Source organism: Rhincodon typus, chromosome 36 (assembly GCF_021869965.1).
Source record: "Rhincodon typus isolate 14 chromosome 36, sRhiTyp1.1, whole genome shotgun sequence".
NCBI lineage: Eukaryota > Metazoa > Chordata > Chondrichthyes > Orectolobiformes > Rhincodontidae > Rhincodon > Rhincodon typus.
Window position 1 is genome coordinate 13,266,567 of NC_063367.1, and position 22,966 is coordinate 13,289,532.

The following is a 22,966-nucleotide window of genomic DNA, read 5'->3' on the forward strand; positions in this document are numbered from 1 at the left end:
GAATGAATGGTGGATGTAGATTCAGTCAGGACTCCCAAGAGTGAATTGAATAAGCACTTGAGGGGAAAAAAAAATGTCTGCGGGATCACGAGGAACAGGCTAGGTACTGAGTATACCTGATGCCATTTTGCATTGAGCTAAGATGGACAGAACAGACCAAATGGGTTCCTGGATCCCTACTTTGATTCACTGGAAACATAGACATTTGGGTGAGACATGGCTAACTGGTCTGTGCTGGCAGCAGTGCACCTTCATCATGAGAAATTACGCTACGATCAGAGACAATGAAAGAGTAAAATAGAAAGCTAATGGTGCATTCCAACCTTTGGCTCTGCCACTTTGAAAGAGTGGCACTTGTCTTCTGTGCTGATGAGGGGAGGAAGTTAAAGACTCTAATCTTCAGGCAAGAAAAAGGTTGCGTTGAAAAGCACGACTCGATGGCATTGTTCAAAGATGAGAATTTGCAGATAAGTATATATACATAACATTATTTTAATGAGGCAGAGGTGGACAACTATGTTGCAGAAACGTCTTATAATAACAGTGACAATGCAAGATAAGTAAATATCTTCTTTACACATAACAGTGCATTCAACAAGCAACAAATTATTCATGAGTCTATTTCTTCGTGTCTGACTTACTGGCATTGTCTGGCTTCCGTGCAGGCTGTTAATGGCTGCTTGGGCTTCGGCATGAGAGGAATATTTTACAAACGCACAGCCTAGGAGAAGACAAAAAAGCGGAGAGGATTATCTAATTGTATGATTATTGCTCACATAGCCTCATTCTCTTGATGTTCAACAATGTGCCAGACCACCATTGTAGGAGTGTGTCACAGAATTACAATTAGTCCACAGTACAGGAAGAGGCCTTTTGACCCAACTGGTCCATTCTTGCCTCCATTTTTCATCTCCCCTTCCCTTGTCAGTAAATCCTAACAGCAGGACCCTACATTTATTCCTCCCTCAATTTTTTAACAGAATCCCCACAGTGTGGAAACAGGCTATTCAGCCAACAAGTCCACACCGACTCTCCAAAGAGCATCCCACCCAGATTCACCCACCTCCCCCTACCCTGTCCCTGTAACCCTGCGTTTCCCATGGCTAATCGATCTAACCTACACATCCCTAGAGACTATGGGCAATTTATGCACAGCCAATCCACCTAACCTATGCATCTTTGGACTGTGGGAGGAAACCCGACTACGTGGAGGAAACCCATGCAGACATGGGGAGAATGTACAAACTCTGTGCAGGCAGTCACCTGGAATTGAACCCAGGTCACTGGCGCTGTGAGGCATTGGTGCTAGTCACTGAGCTGCTGAGGTACTTAGCTTCCTCTTAGGTGCATTGATATTATTCACTTTCACTTTCCAAAGTCCTTATTTTAGTCCTGAACTCTCTTTTGGATTTATTAGTGACTGTCTTATCTTCATAAGCTCTGGTTTTGGAGTTCCCTACAGATGAAAAAAAAACAACTTCTCTACAGATGGAAACAATTTTCTCTGTGTCTGACTGGTCAACCCACAGCCTTCTGTTTTTGATTGAAGAATGCAGCAAACAGGACCATATTGGTTCATTGACACTTCAACCTCACCATCTGAGTGACTGAAAGAAAACTGCCTTTCTTCTTACTGGGCAAATATCAGACTTTAACCACCTCCCCTTGATATTCAACGACATTGACACTGCTGAAGGCCCCACTCTCTCCTCAATGATCAACATCTTGGATTAAAGCAAAATACTGCTAGTATGGCAGCATTTGCGGAGAGAGAAAAATAGTGTTTCACGATTAGATATCAGACTCAAAAACTGCTTCTCAATCAACATCTTTGGGTCACCGTTGATCAGAAACTTAACTAGACCAGCCAGATAAATTCTCTGGTAACAGAGAATAAGTCAGAGGCTAGATATTCTGCAGCAAGTAACTTGCCTCCAGACCCCTAAAAAGGTTTCCATCAGCTGTAAGGTACAAGGCAGGAATGTAACAGAATATTCTTGTCCACTTGCCTGAGTGGATATAGCTCTGGCAGCACTCAAGAAGTTCAATACCATCCAGGACAAAGCAGGGAGTGCTTTGATTGGCACCCCATCTACCACCTTCAATATTCCCTGCCTTCACCAATGATGGAAAGTGGCAGCAGTGTGTATTGTACACAAGATGCCCTGCACTAACTGCAAAGACTTCCTTTAAAGCAACTTCCAAACCTATGACTTTTACCATCCAGAAAAACAAGAACAGCAGACTCTTGGAAACACCACCTAGTTCCCCTCCCAGTCACACATCATCTTCACTTGGAAGGATATTGTTGTCCTTTCACCACCCCTGGGTCAAATTAGTGGAATTCCCTTCCTGACAGCGCTGCACATCTCCCTACGCCACATTGACCTTAAGAAGGTGGCTCATCACCACCTCCTCAGGAGCAATTAGGAATTGGCAACACAAACTAGTCTTATCTGTGGTATGCACATCCATGATTGAGTAATAGTTCAATCAATTATTCCAACAAGGGACAACAATTAATCAATCAGTTTAACAGGTCAGCTAATCTTAGTTTTATAACTTAGCAAGGTGAAGGTAAAGTTTCCATGATCCCAGGTGGCTGCTCTCACATTAGAGAGACACAACTGGTAGTGAGTTTAACCTGAGGGTCACCATGTCTCATGTGAGGGAAGAGGTTGTGAAGGAAAGTCTTTCGTGGTAACCTTAACGTGTTGGTGCCAAAGCGATGGACAAAGTCAGGAGTCACATGACACCAGGTTATAGTCCAACAGGTTTATTTGAAATCACAAGCTTTCAGAGCGCTGCTCCTTCATCAGGTGAAGTCCTTTAGCATGGCCAATGTACTTAACCTGGGCATCTTTGGACTGTGGGAGGAAACCAGAGACCCAGAGGAAACCCCACACAAACACAGAGATAACATGCAAACTCTGCACAGCCAGTCGCCTGCGGGTGGAATTGAACCCAGGTCCCTGGCACTGTGAGGCAGCAGTGCTAACAGCTGAGCCACTGTGCTGCCAACTATAACCTAGTGTCATGTGACTTCTGACATGGTAGCCTTAGCCAGTGCAGGAATTGAACCCATGCTACTGGCATCACTCTACATCTCAAACCAGCTGATCTAACTTGATTAGCAAATCAGTAAATAAACCAATTAACTTGTCAGATGTCAATCACTTCGTTAAACCAAGCTGCCTAACACAATGTAACTGTGAGTTAACTCAGTAAACTGATCTGCAGGACATTTTCAGGCTAAGTTGACTAGCAAGTAGAGACCGTCCTACTTAACTGTCCTATAATCAGATACAGCGTATAAGCAAGGAAAACAATGGATTGAGGTTGAAAGGGGTAACTAACCTTTGCTGGTTCCATCAGGTCCTCTAAGAATGGTACACTCTTCAATGGAGCCAAAGGATTCAAATAGTCTCCTGACATCGTCCTCTGTTTGCTGTTTTCCCAGCATGCCCACAAAGAGCTTTCTATCTTCTGAAACAAAGAAAGGGCATCTTAATCCTCTACGGAGCCAATGGCTACTGCACATTTTCAAGTGCCATGAGTGAGTTTATCAGCAAGTAAAAGAGAGGGGCAATTACAACACATTTTGCAGCTCCCAATGTGGCAACACACAAGGGATAATTTGTAAAATGGATGAAGCGTGGACCATTTACCAATTAACATGACCGTTTTGGAACAAAGGAATGAGGAAATTAACTGTGCAAATAAAAACTAGCATCTGCCTCTCTCCTTGTTGTTCATGCATCGGTGAGATTTGGAAATTCCACAGCAACGTCTTGCAAAGGTTAAAGAGCTCTTTTCTGTGCCTGCCCCTTCACCGAATCCCTCAGCTGAATGTCTGACAGAAGTTATCCCCTGTGAAGCCACATTTCACAAACTGTCTCCTGCAAGAAACAGACATCTTGCAGATGAAGTGCTGGGGTGTGACTCATTGCTGTGACCCCTTTATGCGTCACTGCACTATTTAGATTTCATATCTTGTCAAGTCAAGGCTTGGGGGAGTGGGGGTGGGAAGCAGAAATCTTTCGAGTGCTCTGCATGCACCATTAAAGCAACCGGATGAAAAGATTTCTTTAATGCATTAATGCTTCTCTACATTTTCCTGGTGCAAGATTGTTTTTTTGAGCCCTGCATTTATTATCCGTTGAGTTTTTCTGTCTCCTCTTGAAATCTGCCTCCAGCAGCAAGAACAATGAATTGTTCACTGGATGGGAGAAACCTCTAGGAAATCACAGAATAACAACAGGCCTGCATTTATGTAGTACCTTTATGGAGGTAAAACAAACGGAATTGCTTTGCAAAGGGGGTTTATCCAACCAAACATGACACCAGGCCAAGTAAGGAGATATTAGAACAGACGCCCAAAACCTGGGTTAAAAAATATGGGTCTTAAGGAGCATCTTAAAGGCAGAAAGGTTGGCAGAGAGAGAGGAGAATTTCAGAGTTTAGAACTTAAGAGTCTGAAGGCATTTCATCTGCCAATGGTTAAAGCATGAAGACCAGGTACATGGAAGGGCCACAATCGGATGAATGAAGGAAACTTTGAACGGTGCGTGCAGGTTACAGAGAAAGGAAGGGCAGTCATGGAATGATTTGAAAATAAGGATAAGCAGCTTAAAAGTTATGTATTGCCAAAAAGTAGACAGGGTGGTCAAGAAGACATTTAGCGCTCTTGCCTTCATTGCTCAGACCACTGAGTAGAGGAGTTGGGACATTATGTTGCAGCTGCATAGGGCATTAGTGACTTTTGGAGTACTGTGTGCAGCACCGGTCGCCCTGCTATAGGAAGGATGGAAGTTGAAAGTAAGGATAAGCAGTTTAAAAGTTATGTATTGCCAACAGAAAGACAGGGTGGTCAAGAAGGCATTTAGCGCTCTTGCCTTCATTGCTCAGGCCATTGAGAATAGGAATTGGGAAGTCATGTTGCAGTTGTACAGGATGTTGGTGAGGCCTCTTGTAGAGTACTGGGTACAGTTCTAGTCACCTTGCAATAGGAAGGATATTATTAAATTGGACAGGGTTCAGAAAAAATCTTACCACAAATTTGCCAAGACTGGACAGTTTGAGTTATAAGGAGTGGCTGGATAAGCTGGGACTTTTTTTCACTGATGTGAAGGAGTTTGTTGACATTATAGAGGATTATTAAATCATGAGGGGCATAGATAAGGTGAATAGCAATGTCTTTTCCCGAGGATGGGGGCATTCAAAACTACCAGGGGCATACTTTTAAGGTGAGAGGAGAAAGATTTAAAAGGGACCTGAGGGGCCATGTTTTCACACAGAGGGTGGTTCATATTTGGAATGAACCACAAGAGGAAGTGGTAGATGCAGGTACAGTTACAACGTTTAAAAGACATGTGAACAGGTGCATGAATAGGAAAGGTTGAGAGGGAAATGGGCCAAACACAGGCAAATGGGACTAGTTTAGTTTGGAAACTTGGATCGCATAGACGAGTTGGACCGAAGGGTCTGTTTCTGTGCTGTATGACTCTGTGAATCAGTGAGCACAGACATGTTGGATAAATGGAGTCGGAACAAGTTAGGGTATGAGCAGCATTCTTTGGACAAGCTCCAGATTATGGATGTAACGTGGGATCAAAGATAAATTCTTTTGAATACAAGTTTTCACTGATGAATTTCTTCAGCTAGACTCTTTCTTTCCTCATCTTGGCTAATTAAGCGCTGGAGGAATGAAGATGGATACAATGTTATTGAGAGAGAAATGTTGCTAACAAAAACTAGCCAGTGCCTAAGGGAACAAAAACATGTCCAGGAAAGGAATGAGTGTTCAGGGGCTTAATGAAATCAAGAAGAGGGTTGATCTTTTGATTGGCATTTCAAAAGCGTTTTAACCACCAGTGATTAAATGTCATCTTGCCTTCTTAAATTGAAGTTCCTACTGAAGCGAGAAAGGTGGGCACATGGATGGTGAATGCAGTTTAATGCAGAGAAACGTATAACTGAGAAAAAGGAGCAGCATGAGGAATGTGTACAATTTGGTTGGAAAAAAACATCAGAGAGAAGGAATAGACAGACCCACAGATCAATGTTTAACTGTTGGACATTAAGAGAAAGCTTTAGAGCATGGAACAGACCCCTCGATCCAACTTGTCCATACCGATCAGATATCGTAAATTAATCCAGTCCCCTTTTTTAAAATTTATTCACAGATGACAGCCTCCCTAGCTAAGTCAGCATTTGTTGCCCATCCCTAAACCCCGAGAGGGCTGTTAAGAGTCAACAACATTGCTGGCATTTGGTCCATATTTCTCTAACTCCTTCCTAATCATGTACCCATTCAGATACCTTTTAAATGTTGTAATTGTAGCAGCCTCCACCACTTCCTTTGCAGTTCATTCCACACATACACCACTCACTATGTGAAAAAGGTGCCCCCTCAGGTCCCTTTTAAATCTTTCCCCTCTTTCGTCAAACCCATGCCCCTCTAGTTTTGGACTCCTCTACCCTGGGGAAAAGACCTCGACTATTCTCCCTATCCAAGCCCTTCATGATTTTATAATTTTTAGATATCAGGTATTGAATAAAAAGGAAAGAGAAGATTGCTGTGTACAAGGTATTGGCATGGGTAATCGGAGTTTGGAATACAGTTCTTTAGATTATGTGTACAAAGAATCTGAAAACGATAGTTCACTGGACTTGTAGCAGAAGGATACCAGGATTGAAAGGTTTTCGGAATGAAGTTAAGCTTACTGTCCCAGGCCAATGGCTGAACCAGAGAAGGTTAATGGAGATTTTCATAATTAGGATTTTATGGAAGTTTGTCTCCACAGTTTGGCAAAACGATAACCAGAAAAATAGAATCAACGTAATTCTGAGCAAAATGGAGCAGCGTAATGAGAAGAATTATTTTTGAACATATGGTCATTTAGAACTCAAAATGCTTTACTATAAGTGGCCACTGAGGCAGAAACTAACTGATTATTTAAAAGGAAATCAAATTAATATTTGAATGGAAAAAAAAATGACAGGGCATTTGGAAGGACCAGGGAAGTGGAATTGCATTAAATGACTCTAACAGAAGAAATATCATCACTGTTAGTCCAATGGGCTTCCTTCTGTGTTGTAATTTCAATGGTTCTACCGATGGGATGAGAGCTTTTTGATAAAAGAAATGTAAAGAGGTTTTTTTTATACCCTCACTGGCAAAACAAAATTCAACAAACATTGCAATTATAATAGCCTTGACTGTCCTTGGAATAACCATTACCTCCTGTTGAAACTTAGGTGTTAGACCAGCAGAATGCCCAGGAAACTGGTTTGACTGGATGATACAAAACCTCAATAGCTAATATCATAATGAGGGAGCATTTCATCAGCCTCCATTAGGTTTATGAAGCAGAAAGAAAATCTTAATAAAATATGTAATGTGCATTTTAAAGATTAAGCAAACTATGTGATGGTAATGTAAATATAATGGAACGCAGATTATATACAGTGATAAGGTAGATATTAATGTGCAGTTAAACAAAGTTTGTACCTCACCATGGGGTAGATTTGCTGCTGCAAGTCTCTTTAAGAGTAGGGATTGATAGGGCCTGCTTGGTCCAATGTGGTAATGGAAAACAATTTTCTGGTCTAACTAGAAGCAGTTTGCTGCAACTCATTAGAGGTTACATTGCTGTAACAGACATTGTTACAGCAATCTTGACACTTCTCCAGGGTCCTAGGCTGTTTTTCCCACAGGTCCACATGACATCATCATGGTAGGCTGTTTTTGTGATATTGTTCAATATTAACCCTTTTAGACCCATGTTCAACAATAGCTGAAATTTCGATTTAGATTTTTTAAGTAATTTGTTCATGGGATGTGAGCATTGCTGGCTAGGCCAGCATTTATTGCCCATCCCTAATTGCCCAGAGAGCAGTTAAGAGTCAACCACATTGCTATGGGTCTGGAGTCACATGTAAGCCAGACCAGGTAAGGATGGTAGTTTCCTTCCCTGAAGGACATTAGTGAACCAGATGGGTTTTTTTCTCCTGGCAATTGACAATGGTTTCATGGTCAGCATTAGGCTCTTAGTTCCAGATTTTTAAGTACAATTCAACTTCGCCATCTACCCTGTTGGGATTCAAACATGCTTCTGCAGAACATTACCTGGGTCTCTGGATTAATAATCTAATGAAAACACCATTAGGCCAAAACCTCTCCATCGCTAGCTCTTTTGAAATGATTTCACTTGTTAAGTTTTTCTTTTATTCTTGCATGGGCTGGAAGCCTTGTTGGCAAGTCCAGCTTTGGTTGCCCAATCCTAATTGCCTTTAAACTGATTTTCTTGCTAGGGCATTTCGGAGGGCAGTTAAGAGTCAACCATATTGCTGTGGGTCTGGAGACAGGTGTAGATGAAATTAAGAAATGACGGTAGATTTCCTTTCTAAAGGATATTAGAGAACCAGATGGGTCTTTTGGCAGTCAACTTTAGCTTCCTGGTCACCATCAATAGTAGGCTACATAATTAATTTGACTAAACTTGAGTGCAAATGTCACTTATTTTTCTCTTCCACTGTACAATACATCACTTCGTAGAATCCCTAAAGTGTAGAAGCAGGCCATTCCGCCCATTGTATCCACACCAGCCCTCTGAAGAACATTCTACCAGACTCACCCCTGTCCCTGTAACCCTACACTTACCTTGGCTAATCCACCCAACCTGGATATCCATGGACACTATGGGCAATCTAGAACGGCCAATCCACCTAACCTGCGCATCTTTGGGAGGAAACTGGCAAATCCACGCAGACACGGGGGGAACGTGCAAACTCCACACAGACAGCCGCCTAAGGCCGGAATCAAATCCAGATTCCCTTGCGCTAAGGCAGTGGTGCTAACCACTGAGTCACCGTGCCACCCCAAGTTCAATGCCATCTGACACCTACCATAACCATTCAGAAACTTTTCTTGAATTCGCTTTAGCCATCTCATCACAGCACTTTGGACGGACAGTGAAAACATTTGCCTTGGTTAGTCCAATTTCAATCCAAAAGTTTAAGAAGTTGAAATGGCAAGGCTCACAATCCATTGAATTTTCTTTCACTCTGCTTCCAAACCTTTCACAGAAACTGCTCACCAGGGAGCTCACAATGACAAGTGTCCAGCCACAGAAAGCTACAGCCCCCTTATCACTTCATTGGTTTCTTGAGTGATTACAGTGTTGGCATTTCCATCAGAACATCATGTTGACATCAAAGTTGACAGACCTGAGCTAATACAGATAGTGAAAGATGAAGAGAAATTGCCGAAGTCATTTCATTTACATCAGGTTTAACTAAGTCCAACCAGACCTTAGGGAGCTATAATCTTTTGAATTATTACATAATCCTAACTATTATAAAGGCAGAAAGCTAATTATTAGGATTTACTACAACTCACTGTTGCCTCCATGTAAGGCCAGAAGGTTGCTGCCAAAATAAATTATGTATAGCATTCCTTCCATGAGAATGGGTACAAAAGCCTTGAGTAACAATCTTGATTTAAGATATGGAATCAGTATGGTGTACTAAGGAAGCAATTCTAAGGAATTCTCCTGGGTACTATTGCCTTACGATTTTCAAGCATGAAGCAAGATAATTTAAGGCTATCCAAAACTCTGCTGGCTGTGTCTTAACTAACAGCAAGTTATCCTCTGTCACCTCTATGTTCACTGACCTACAATTACGATAAGATCCTGACTCTGCAATTCTCATCATCATTTTCACATCCCTTCTTCACTTCATCCCCCCTTTATCTGCAAACACACGTCCCCAGTCTCACAGCCCTCCAAGAAGTTGGTGTTTCTCTAATTGAGAAATCCTCATTTAATTGATCCACCCTCAGTGAAAGTGCCTTGAGATTAAGGTCTGGAATACCCTCCCTTCAGCTCTCAATGTTTCTACCTTAATTTATTCCTTTAAGACACTCCTTAAAGCCTACACCTCTAAACAAGATTTTGGTCATCTGACCTAATATCTTCTTATGTGGCTTGGTGCCATAATTATGATGCACTTGTAAAGTGTTGTGGGACATTTCATTGTGTCAAAGGTGCTATGTGAACTTAAGTTGTTGTTGAAATCATCCCACTTTTATTTATACAGTCTGGGCAAATTTACCTTGAAACTCAATTCATGAAGGAAACCAAGTTTATTCTGACGTAACTTTACAGAATTGTCACCCAAGATGCATCAGAAGTGAAGAAGCAGCTTTGCATTAAAGGTGTCACACAAATGTACATTGTTATTGTGGAGATCTTTTGATGCACAACATGTCAAATGTCCTCCGTTGTGATGTGTAGGATTAGGTGTCAGATCAGGGGAAGATATTTCCCTTCCATATTCATATGCAAATCAAACCATCCATGACCTGGTCATTTGCCCCAGTTCGTTATTTGTTGTGTTGCATTTCAAATTCCACAAAGCTATGGGCCAAGCATCATAGAGTCATACAGCGCAGAAACATAACCTTCAGTCCACTTCATCCACGCCGACCTGGCATCCTAATCTGACCTAGTCCCATTTGTCGGCATTTGGCCCATATCCCTCTAAATACTTCTTACTCATATACCTATCTAGACGCCTTTTAAATGTTGTAATTGTACCCACCTCTACCACTTCCTCTGGCAGCTCGTTCCATACACACACCACCCTTTTGCGTGAAAAAGTTACCCCTCAGGCCCTGATGCGTGATGACTGGTGTAGACTTGATGGGCCAAAGGGCATCTTTCGGTGTTGCTGAAACACTATGATTCTACAAAAGTTCAACCACTGTCTAAACTCTTGTTTTTGACCTCTCACCAAAGTCACTTACAGCCCTTGACTACAAACTGCATTCGATTTGTGGGCAACTATTCACAGCCCCTTGATACAGAGATTTGTATTCAGGATATAACAATTAAAACAACCTGCTAACTCATGCGTAGCGATGCTATGAGGATGTTGTTCGTGGATCATGTAAGATTGCATGTGCACAAAAATTATTTGGGCTTTTAAACGATATATCCTTCACCTTTCAGGAAGTGTTTCACAGGTTCAGAAGAGATTGCACAACGTCACGTGATGGAGCCGAGGTTATGTCTTTCAGAAAATGTGTGCCAATGATTGCTGGTCTACGGCAGTAGAACTCTCCTCATTCAGCCAGCTAATTGCTTGTAACATACAGCAGTTTGTATGGATACAGAGGCCATGTTAGAAGGGGCATTCTAACCAATCTCCATAGAATCCCTACAGTGTGGAAACAGGCCATTTGTCCCAATGGATTCACACTGACCCTCTAAAGATCATCCCACCCAGACCTATTCCCATCCCCATACCCTATCTCTGTAACCCTGCATTTCCCATGGCTAATGCCACCTAACTGAGGCATCCTCAACACTATGAATAATTTATCATGGCCAATCCACTTAACCTACACATCTTTGGACCGTGGGAGGAAACCGGAGCACCCGGAGGAAACCCACGCAGACCTGGGGAGAACATGCAAACTCCACACAGACAGTCGCCCAAGGCTAGAATCGAACCTGGGTCCCTGGCGCTGTGAGGCAGCAGTGTTGACCGCTGAGCCACTGTGCTGACCCTAAAATGGGGCTTACTTTCACACAAGGTACAACTGGGTAGAGAATGTCCAGACAACATGAACCGAGGCACCTACGTATGTAGTGCACTTTGGGGACCGCAGTGTCAGCGAAAAAAGGAATGGGTAGTCTGATCTGCTTCTTTTGTGCCACCTCTTTGCAGCAAGGTCTAGCTGTTCTGTTACCCTGGTAACAGCTACACTTCAATGCCATCCTTTGAAAGAAGCCAGGTCCCAATTACAATACTAATTGTGTTGCTCTCACGTTTGTCAGCTGCAAGAGAACACAACGCAGCCCTGCCCACTTCGATGCATTAGTCAACCTCAGGACCAGGCGACTTTGCTGATTTCGAGTCCATTTATTCAGTCCACAAGGCTCTAATTGTGTTGTTTGTTTAATAGTAAGCATGGTGCACTAATTATCTGCAGATAATTACAATAAATGCCAACTCGGGCTGGAAGGATCCTCTGAAGTAAAAACAGCCCTTTTGCTATCAAGATAAATGAAAATCATAGCTGATGGCTGTTTAGCCATTGCATTATCTTTTGTGACTTAGCAAAGTACAGTCATTATCCAGCTGCTGTAGAGACCAATATCATCACAGCCTTAGTCATCAGTCGAGTGGATAGTCATTGGCTTGAAGCACACACAACTGCATTAACAGGTTTTTTTTCTGTCTTCCCACCACCTTAACCAAGGTGTTCAACTCCAAGTTAATGCAATGGGAGAATTTCACAGGCATACGTAAGGCCAGAAGATGTAGACCACTCATCCCACTGAGTCTACTTCTGTCATTCAATGAAATCATGGCTGATCTGATTATCTTCAACTCCACTTTCCTCGCCTTTTCCCCATAACCCTTGATACCTTTACTGATTAAGAATCTATCTCAGCCTTGAATGTACTTAATAACCCAGCCTTTACATGCCTTCTGTGGTAAAGAATTCCAGATTCAGAAGCCCCTGAGAAATGAAATTCCTCCTCATCTCTGTCTTAAATTTATTCTGAGATTACTCCCTCTGATCCGAGGCTCTCCCACAAGCGTAAACAACCTTTCTGCATCTCTTAGATCATTTTAGTGCTCTAAAACTCTTGTATGTTTCAATAAGGTTAACTGTCATTCTTCTAAGCTCCAAAAAACACAGGTCCAATCTACTCAATCACTGCTCATAAAACAGTCCCTCTATACCTAGTGAACTTTCACTTGACTGCCTCGAATGCCAGTATATAAAGTGTCTAAAACTATTCACAGCAGTCCAGCTATGGTCTGACTAGTGCCTTACATTGCTTTAGCAAAGTCCACCTGCTTTTATACTCCACTCCTTTTCAATACTGACAGCAATGTGGCCAATAGTGCACACCGTGAAGTGAACCTTTGCATTGTGGGTGGAAAACAGATGGCAACACTGTTTCCCATCTGCCAATACACCTCCAGGAGGAAAGGGCCACTCTGTAATGGTAATTTCAACATGATCTGATGGCATCACACTGCTTGGCACAACAGCTGTCCAGCCAAATGAGAAAACAGATCACAGTTGCCCCTTAGTTTTACTCATAGACAGAATCCCTACAGTGTGGGGGCAGGCCCAATAAGTCCACACTGACCCTCAGAGAATCCCACCCAGACCCATCCCCCTATAACCCACCTAATCTATACAGCCCTCAACACTATGGGCAATTTAGCATGGCCAATCCACCTAGCCTGTACAACTTTGGACTGTGGGAGGAAACTGGAGCATGTGGGGGAAACCCATGCAGACACGGGGAGAATGTGCAAACTCCATACAGACAGCCACCTGAGGGTGGAATTGAACAGCAGTGCTAACTACTGAACCACTGTGCCACCCATCCTCCAATACACCTCAGTTGTACTTATTGTTATCATGAAGCAGGCCATCTTATTGACTAAAAGCCTCTTCTATTTCATGATGCATCCTCTACCATGGATAATTAGACAGGTCCCAGATGCTGTATAGCGAAGGAAGTATCGGTGGCAGCAAGGTAACTCAAACACTTCTAGCCCAGTACCACATATTGGTAGTGATGGTAAATAAATTTAGATGGTAAGTCACTCTGAGAGCCCATGCAGATGGGTTCTTGGGTCAGTGAGGTGTAGTAGCTAGTCTCACAAAGCTGCAGGGCTGATCAGAAGCCTTCCAGACTGAGAGGAGCAGCAGGGTCTGATGGCAGGGAAGTGTCAAAGAGAATAAAGGCACCATTTCACCAAAATTATTTCTTTAAAACCTCAGTTAAAAAATGTTCCTGGAGGCAGGACTTTACGTGTTGGGTCTAAGAGAGAGGAGGAACACAGGTGGGGAGCCTCTTTGTGCAAGGCACCCACTTGCCTAGAGAGCTGTTTCTCCAGCTTACTGCTTGATGCCTGCTTCCAGGCACCTTAACTAGCCCCTGCACTGGCGTGGTGCTTGAGGCCTGACAGGGAGATTCCATTTGAACACCTTTACTTGCCCATTAAAAGCCTTTTAAGGAGGTAAATCAAATGATGGGGATGGTGCAATGGTTTACTGGTTAGCTCCACTGCCTCACATCACCAGGGACCCGGGTTCAATTCCAGCCTCAGGTGTCTATCAGAAGTTTGCACATTCTCCCTGTGTCTGCATGGGTTTCCTCTGGGTTCTCTGCTTTCTTCCCACAGTTGAAAGATGTGCAGGTTCAGTGGATTGGCCATGCTAAATTGCCCTTAGTGTCCGGGGATGTGCAGGCTGGGTGGGTTAGCCAATGGGAAATGTAAGGATAGGGGGATGGGGTCTGGGTGGGATGCTCTATGGAGGGTTGGTGCACACTCAGCGGGCCAAGTGGCCTGCTTCTACACTGTATGGATTCTAACTGTCAAAAGGGAGTTTGCAGCTGCTGGTCCCAATCCTGCCTCCAGCAAAATGGCCAGGAACAATTTCGGAAAATTGGCAGTGTCAGTATCTTCAGGCCATGCCCATCTCTGTTCCCCTTTTCAGCCTATGTATTCACTCCCAGAAAATGTTTAGCACCCTCCATGATTCTTTGATGATCGCTAACATTTGGGCAGACCAAGCGGGTTTTATTTCAGAACTTAAATTTGCCAGGACGGATCTTTAAATGAAGAATGTCTTGTCAATTTGCAAAGCAGTTAGGCATTTCTGTGCAGAATAACAAGTACTTTAATCATAAATTCATGAAATATTCCTAAAGCCAAACAGCTAACCATCCGGTTAGAATGTTAATATTATCATGCTGTCATTGGGCTGAGTTATTTGCAAGATTCTCCTGTCCATTAGTGGTCACATTTAAGAGGTTATAATCTAACTCTCTCCTGCTGTATAGGTGCAATACCTCAGCTGGCTAACTGAAAACCAGTGGTGCCTGAGCATCGGACATACTTAGTGTAACATCAATTTAAACCGAGTAAAATTTAAGAAAAATAACTACCTGTACAGTTTGGAAAGGTACTGCATGAGTGCAGTGTAGCTCTAGACTACACGGAAGGCAATGCCCTTGTGGTCTTATTGTTGAACTATTAATCAAGAGACTGACACAACTTTCTGGGGACCTGGGTTCAAATCCCGCCAGGGCAAATGGTGGAATTTGAATTCAATAAATATCTGGAATTAAGAGTCCAAAGATGACCATGAATCCATTGCCAATTGTTGGGGAAAAACTTGTCTGGTTCACTAATGCCCTTTCGGGAAGGAAACTGCCATCCTTACCTGGTCTGGCCTACATGTGATTCCAGACCCACAGCAATGTGGCTGACTCTCAACTGCCCTCTGGACAATTAGGGATGGGCAATAAATGCTGCCTAGCCGGTGATGCCCTCATCCCGTGAATGAATAAAGGGGAAAAAAAAACTCATTATTAGCTTCATGTGCCATTCCATCAAGGGCCCCAAAAGACCCTTGATTCCCAGCTGACTTGGCTTGACCTGAACTGTCTGTAGTCTGAGTCAAACTCTGAAACTGTCCAAGATCCCACAATATCCAAAATTCTACTCAGCCTCAGTCCTGAGAATACTGGTTTTGAGCTACTGTATCTGTATGACTTAACATTCAATAGTTGGAATTAACCAAATACAGCAAACTTTGTTTTAACTGGCACCTTGTGAACCAGCACTCTCAATAAACCAGCAAAAATTATATAATTCAACTACTGTGAATATACTGTATTATTCTGTCTAATTATTATAGTTTTTTAAAAAAATTATTTGCCTCAATGTAAATATATTTTTTGTTCAATTGGATGACCACATGAAATATCAACAGTTGATTCAGTTTCAAGTCAACTTCCCCTCAAATACCATGATATACTGTGATGTCTGAGTTGTCAGTTGAGGGTGCGAGTGAGAAGGCTCTCTGCCAGTAAGTTTTATTTAAGGCAAAGTTGCATTATTATTTCAGTGATTTGTGCTGTAAATAAAGTATAACAGCAATGTGTATACCCCTGCATTACATTTCTATTACTTAGTATGTGGTTTTACATTGATTATGTAGGTTATCCAGAATAGTTGATTAACCGGCTCACTCTTAGTCCAACAAGTGCCAGTTAATGAAAAGTTTAGTGTAGCTTAGTCCAGACAGCATGAGCAAAATTTCTCCAAGATGGAGTTGTATACATTGTTTTAATCCCTGTGTAAAAAGTTACATTTAAGCCATTTATGATTAGTCTTCTTGGATTTAATTCTGTGATAACTTTAAAATGCAGAATAAATTCAAAAACCTTTATGACAGTTATTCCTCATCCTCTAACCCCTTTCTACCTACATCCTCCCCAGCCCCATTATTGCTCCATCTCTTCCCTACCTGTTGAACTCCTCTTTAACCCCTGTCAAAGAGCAAGAGGGAGGGCCGTAGAGTCATTACAGCACAGAAGGAAGCAATTTGACCCATCGTGTCCATGCACAATCAAGTGGTTCAAGACTTCCCCTCATCATTAAGTATACCAGCACAGCCAACATCGTAACAAACTCACTGCAAAGTAAGTAAGTCATTTCCACAAAGATTAAAATGGAAATTGACAACACTTTTTTTTTCCTGAGCGCTTTGCCCATTTCAGAAATCCTGAGGGAGCCATCAAGAATGTGAATTGTTCAAACAGCGGAGAGCCAAAGACAGAAATATGTCCAAAAATCTGGCAATTTTTACACAAGGAGCTAGAGACCATCAGAAAAATCATCAGAATTAGTTACTGGCTGATCAAGGCATTTTAAAAACAATATGGGGTATATCGTAGCATTCAATTTGGTTCATGCTAACACATAGATCATACAGTAAAACAACAATACACAATAACACACAAACATCCAGAATTAATGGCACTCATTCGAAGATTGTTTTATCCCCTTGACTCTTGCCATTTAAGTTTTTCAGACTTCTCATGAACTGCTCATGGGAATACTGCAATAATTCTTGGCGTGACCCTTTGACTTCTTTTCATCCCTGTCTCATTGAAAGCTGTGGTTTCCTTTCTGATATACGACCCTAGTGGTAAGGACCACCCCAGGCATCTTCAGCAAGTGAACAGTTCATAGCCTGATGCTTTTTAAAAACTACCCAAAAATATGCAGAAACCTGATAGATGCTGAACATGATCGACCACTTGAATTTCTGGCATCCTTTGTGTCAGTTTCCCCAATTTTCGACAAATTTTCTCTCAGAGGCTGCGCAGTGACCTTATAGGGGTTTATAAAATCATGAAGGGTATAGGTAGGGTTAATGGCAGGTATCCTTTTTCTAGGGTGGGTGATTTCAAGACTAGGGAGCATATTTTTACGGTGAGAAGAGAGACATCAAGAAAAGAGACGAGTGGCAATTTTTTCACACAGCGTGGTTTGTGTGTGGAATGAACTTCCTGAGGAAGTGGTGGATGCAGGCACAGTGACAAAGTTTAAAAGACACTTGCATAAGTACAAGGATAGAAAAGCTTTGGAGGGATATGGGCCAGGGGCAGGCAGATAGAACCAGTTTAGTTGGGATTATGTTGGGCATGGATTAGTTGGACCAAAGGGTCAGTTTCCGTGTTGTATGACTCCACGACCAGTTCAATTCAGTGAAAAATCAAGTTCCATTTGAGTCGGAGAAAAGGATTTAATCCAACACAAGTCTTTGATAATAATTCTGTGGAGAAACAGATCCTTTAAACTTTAATCCAATTTGAGAAATATGAATTAACCTGAAGTGAAGAATGCTTTTTATAAATAGTATAGATTGACACTATACTCTCTGGTTAATGCTACTTTAGGGCTTTCATTTGATAAATATTTATCAAAGAGTTTTTTTCTTCCTGAATGCACTAATGTTCTTGCTGGACACATTGTGGACCAGATTTGGATGGAGTTGAAGACTCGCCAATCTTTAAAGATGTTGGATGGACCCAGATGTAGAAGTTCTGCTCCCACTTCTGATAGATCCAATTCTTTCTGGCAGAGGTAAATAGGTGGGACTAGATTCATACAGTTAGGAAACCTGTACTCAGCAGGGCTATTTAATCTTATTGATAAATTCAAACATATCATAGAATCCATAGAGTGTGGAAGCAGGCCATTCAGCCTGTCTAGTCTACGCTGACCCTACAACGAGCATCCCACACCCCTACCCTATAACCCTGTATTTCCTGTTATTTAACCCATCTAGTGTGTACACTATGAGCAATTTACCATGGTCAATCCACCTAACCTGCACAACTTTGGACTGTGGGAGGAAACTGAAGCACCAGAATGAAAATCATGCAGACATGGGGAGAACATGCCAACTCCACACAGACAGTCACCCAAGGTAAGAATTGAACTTGGGTCCCTGGCACTGTGAGACAGCAGTACTAACTATTGAGCCACTATGCCAATGACATTATGGCTGGTCCTAGGGTTGGGTGTGGTAGAAACTTAGAAAAAAGGAGCAGGAGGAGGCTACTTGACCCTACTAGTGTGCTCCACCATTCAGTATGTTCATGACTGATCATTCAATTCAGTACCCTGTTCCTGTTTTCTCCCCATATCCTTTGATCCCTTTAGATGTTAGAAATGTATCTAACTTTTTCTTGAAACTATTCAATGTTTTGACCTCAATGTTTTCTGTAGCAGAGAATTCCACCACTCTCTAGGTGAAGAAAGTTCTCCTCATCTCAGAACTAAATGACTTACCCCATATCCTGAGACTGTGACCCTTGGATCTGGACTACCCGGTCATTGGGAACATCCTTCCTGTATTTATCCTGTCTGGTTAGAATTTTATAGGTTTCAAGAGATCCCCTCATTCTTCTAAACTCCAGTGAATACAGTCCTAACCTATCAAGTCTCCCTTCATATGTCAGTCTGGTAAACCTTTGTTGCCCTCCTTCCAGAGCCAGAACATCCTTCCTCAGATAAGGAGACCAAAACTGCCCACAATGCTCCAGGTGTGATTTCCCCAAGGCCCTGTACAATTGCAGCAATTCACCTCCTGCTCCTGCACTCAAGCTGTCTCACTATAAAGAACAACATACCATTTGCCTTCTCCACCGCTCGCTGCACCTACATACTTAACTTCAGTGACTGTGGATGTTGTAAATTAATGGAAAATGTATCAACACTCCTGAAAGACAGATAAGAAGTCTATTTATTTGTCATGATGTGAAGAGTTTTAAATCTTTAGGGGATTTGAATCTCTTGCTAGGTACAATATATAACATCTGACTAAAAGCCACATCCATCTGGAGTGTGCTCACAGATCAGTGACTCACAGTGGACAGATTATAAGATGAAACTCATTGTAAAGACAGTGTAATGAATTTGTAGGTAAGGCTCTGATATTAGCTGTGATGCCACTGTGCTCTCAGTAGTCAGTGTTTGTGTCCCCTAAGAAATTGGACCTTGTACAGCATGGAACATATTACTCTGGAGCCCTACTATTATATACAGTGCAATAGTAATTATAGTTTAATAGTTACAAAGAAGCTTAGTCCAAGCTTTTATTAAAAACTGAAGAGCTCAAACCAGAAATTAAACAACATACTTATCACTGGATAGATGGCCACCTTTTTGTCCACTCTCTTTGTCACACCATGTCTGATATTCTATCAATGATATCCCATTATTATTGTTGTTTCACTGTCCTCTCTTATTACCCCAAAGGTTCAAGCATGGCCCCGCTAACATGTTTCACCACTACCTGGTATAAGAATTGGGAGCAGGAATAGACCATTTGGCCAATCAAGCCTGCTCTGCAATCAATGAAATAATTCCTGAGCTTCCACTTCAATTCCACTTTTGTGAACACTACCCAGATGCTTAAGGGCGCAAAATATGTCCTCACTGCAATAAAGACTGCAGCCAAAATGTAATGGATTTCTCCTCACAACCTCATAATTGAGGACTCCTTTCCCTCCTACATCATGTCCCCCCTTGACTTATTTCAAGTCTCCTCCTAAAAATATTCTGGCTTAGGCTAATAAGTGGAAAGTAACATTTGCACCACTCAAGTGCCAGGCCAGGACTGTCTCCAAGAAGAGAGCATCTAATCATGACAATCAATGGCATTACCATCACTGAGTGCCCCTGTATCAACATCTTGGTGGTAACCAGAAACTGAACTAGACCAGCCATACGCACAGATCATCCACACAGATCATCTCACACACTGTTGAATATTTCTAGCAATTTTCTGTCACACTTTCTCGTCAAGAATCTGACACCATCCAGGGCAAAGCAGCTTGAGCTGTGTTCCATTCACCATTTGAACCATTCACTCCCTCCACCTTCAGTGCACTGTGAGAACAGAGTATAGTATCTACAAGATGCACGGTAGCCATTTGTCACAAATGCTAAGACCATAAGGTCATATGAGACAAGAACAGAATTAGGCCATTCGACCCATTGTGTCGGCTCCACCATTCAATCATATCCAATATATTTCCCAACTCTATTCTCCTGCCTTCTCCCCATCACTGTTGTTCCCCTTAACAAACTATCTCTGTCTTAAATACACTCAATGACTTGGCCTCCACAGCCCTCTGTGGCAATGAGTTCCACAGAATCACCACCCTCTGGCTGAAGAAATTCCTCCTCATCTCCGTTCCGCAGGGTCATCCCTTGTGTCTGAGGCTGTGTCCTCAGGTTCCAGTCCGTCCTATTATAAAAAGCACCTTCTCCACGTCCACTCTATCCAGGCTGTTAGTATTCTGTAAATTCCAATGAGAACCCCCCCACATATCCTTCCAAACTCCACTTAATGCAACACACAGCCCTCAGCCACTCCTCATAAGACAAGCCCTTCATCCCTGGGATTATTCTTGTAAACCTCCTCTGAACGCCAGCACATCTTTGCTTAGATACGAGGCCCAAAACTGCTCACAATATTCCGTACGCAGTCTGTTCAGAGCCATATACTGCCTCAGCAGTACATCCCTGCTCTTGTATTCTGGTATGATAATACCTTCCGTACCTCTGTCACTTAGAAGGACAAGAGCAGCAGATACACCACCTGCATGTTCCCTTCTAAGTCACAAACTGTGCTGATTTGGAAATATATTGCCATTCTTTCAGTGTCGCGAATCCTGGAACCCCGTCCCTGACAACATGGGGGATACACCTCCACCACATGGACTGCGCAGTTTAGGAAGGTAGCTCAATGCCACCTCCCCCAGTAGAATTAGGGACAGACTAACAAGAAAAGATACTGGGAGGGTATTATTGGAGATTTTTACAAATCAATAGATCAAATAATAACTTCAGAAGAATCTGTTCATTCAAATGAGTTCTGACAATGAGCATTGAACGAACATACCACAGGCAGTGTGATCACTGGGCGTATGCTGACCAAGCATCAACAGGACAATTACAGAAAGTGTCTGTACGTATAAAATGATGTCATTATCAGTGCATTTTTAAAAATTTATTCATAGGATGAGGGCATTGATGGCTAGGCCAGCATTTATTGCCCACTCCTAAATGCCCAGAGGGTAGTTTAAGAGTCAACTACGTTACCATGGGTCTGGATTCACATGCAGGCAGACAAGGAAAGGATGTGAGATTTCCTTCCCTAAAGGACCTTAGTGAACCCGTTGGGTCTTTTGACAATTGACACACGGACATCAGTAGATTCTGAATTCCAGAATTTTATCTCACTGGGGCAAGTGGTTTTATCACTAGACTCTACTAATCAAGAAACTCAGCTAATGTTATAGAGTCATAGAGATGTACAGCATGAAAGCAGACCCTTCAGTCCAAATCGTCCATACCAACCAGATATCCTGAATTAGTCTAGTCCCATTTGCCAGCATTTGGCCCATAGCTCTCTAAACCCGACCTATTCATATACCCTTCCAGATACCTTTATAAATGTTGTAACTGTACCGTCCTCCACCACTTCCTCTGGCAGCTTCTTTCATACATGCACCACCCTCTGCGTGAAAAAAGTTGCCCCATGGCAGTTGATGGAATTTGAATTCAATTTAAAAAAAAACTGGAATTAAGGGTCTAATGACGACCATGAAACCAATGTCAATTGTTGGGAAAAATCCATCTCTTTCGGGAAGGAAACTACCATCGTTACATGTGACTCCAGACCCACAGCAATGTGCCCTCTGGGCAATTAGGGATGGCAATAAATGCTGCCTTAGCCATAGATGCCCACATTCCTTGAGAGAATAATATTTTTAAAAAATTATTGAATTCAAATTCCACTATCTGTCATGGCGGATTCAAGCCCAGGCTCCCAGGATTAACAGTCTAGCAATAACACTACTACTTTCCCATTAATATACTATGGACAAGGGGATGGATCTAGTGAGATGGTGACGGAGGCCCTGGCAGGAACAGCAGTGGGAGCAAGGTAAGTTGGTGGGTAGCGGAAAAATGGAGTGATACTTTCTAATCAACCTGTTTGGGCTTGATATTGCACACTCTGGAGCGAGTGGGTCTTGAACTAGGGCCTGCTGGCAGAAAGGTAGGGACACTACCACTGCTCCACCAGGAGGGTGAGTCCTCCACCAGGAGCAGAAGCGGTAGGGAGAGGGGTTTGCATCTGGGGTATGGGGATGGTCAGCACCAGGAGCAGACAGAGAGGACGTTTGCACCGAGTGGACCTATACCAAACAGACTGCAGCTCACCTACAGAGTTAACATTTCGGGTCCGGTGACCCTTCCTCAGAAGGGTCGGACCTGAAATGTTAACTCTTTTTTCCTTCACAGATGCTGCCAGACCTGCTGAGCTTTTCCAGCCACTTTGTTTTTGTTCCTGATTTACAGCATCCGCAGTTCTTTCGGTTCTCTTGAGGAGACTTTGTTTTTTGTCTGCTCAAGAGAAACTAGGAATGGATAATAAATTCTGCCTGCATCCCATGAATGAATTACAAAAAAGGCTCAATTCTTCTTTCCTCGGAGAGAGAGGGCTACACTGCAAAGAGAAATAAAATAAACTCTTTTTATTTTG

At 42.5% G+C, this 22,966-nt stretch overlaps 1 protein-coding gene across 1 annotated transcript in view; it reads right to left on the reverse strand.

The window, feature by feature from the left end:
• The window catches only part of celf6 (CUGBP Elav-like family member 6), an 818,340-nt gene that overhangs the window by 85,138 nt on the left and 710,236 nt on the right, over positions 1 to 22,966 (reverse strand). The window contains exons 4-5 of the mRNA XM_048617113.1: positions 3,358 to 3,483; positions 642 to 721 (exon numbers count right to left, since the gene is read on the reverse strand). Of these exons, the coding sequence (XP_048473070.1) occupies positions 642 to 721; positions 3,358 to 3,483 (206 nt within the window). The remainder of the gene's footprint in view (positions 1 to 641; positions 722 to 3,357; positions 3,484 to 22,966) is intronic.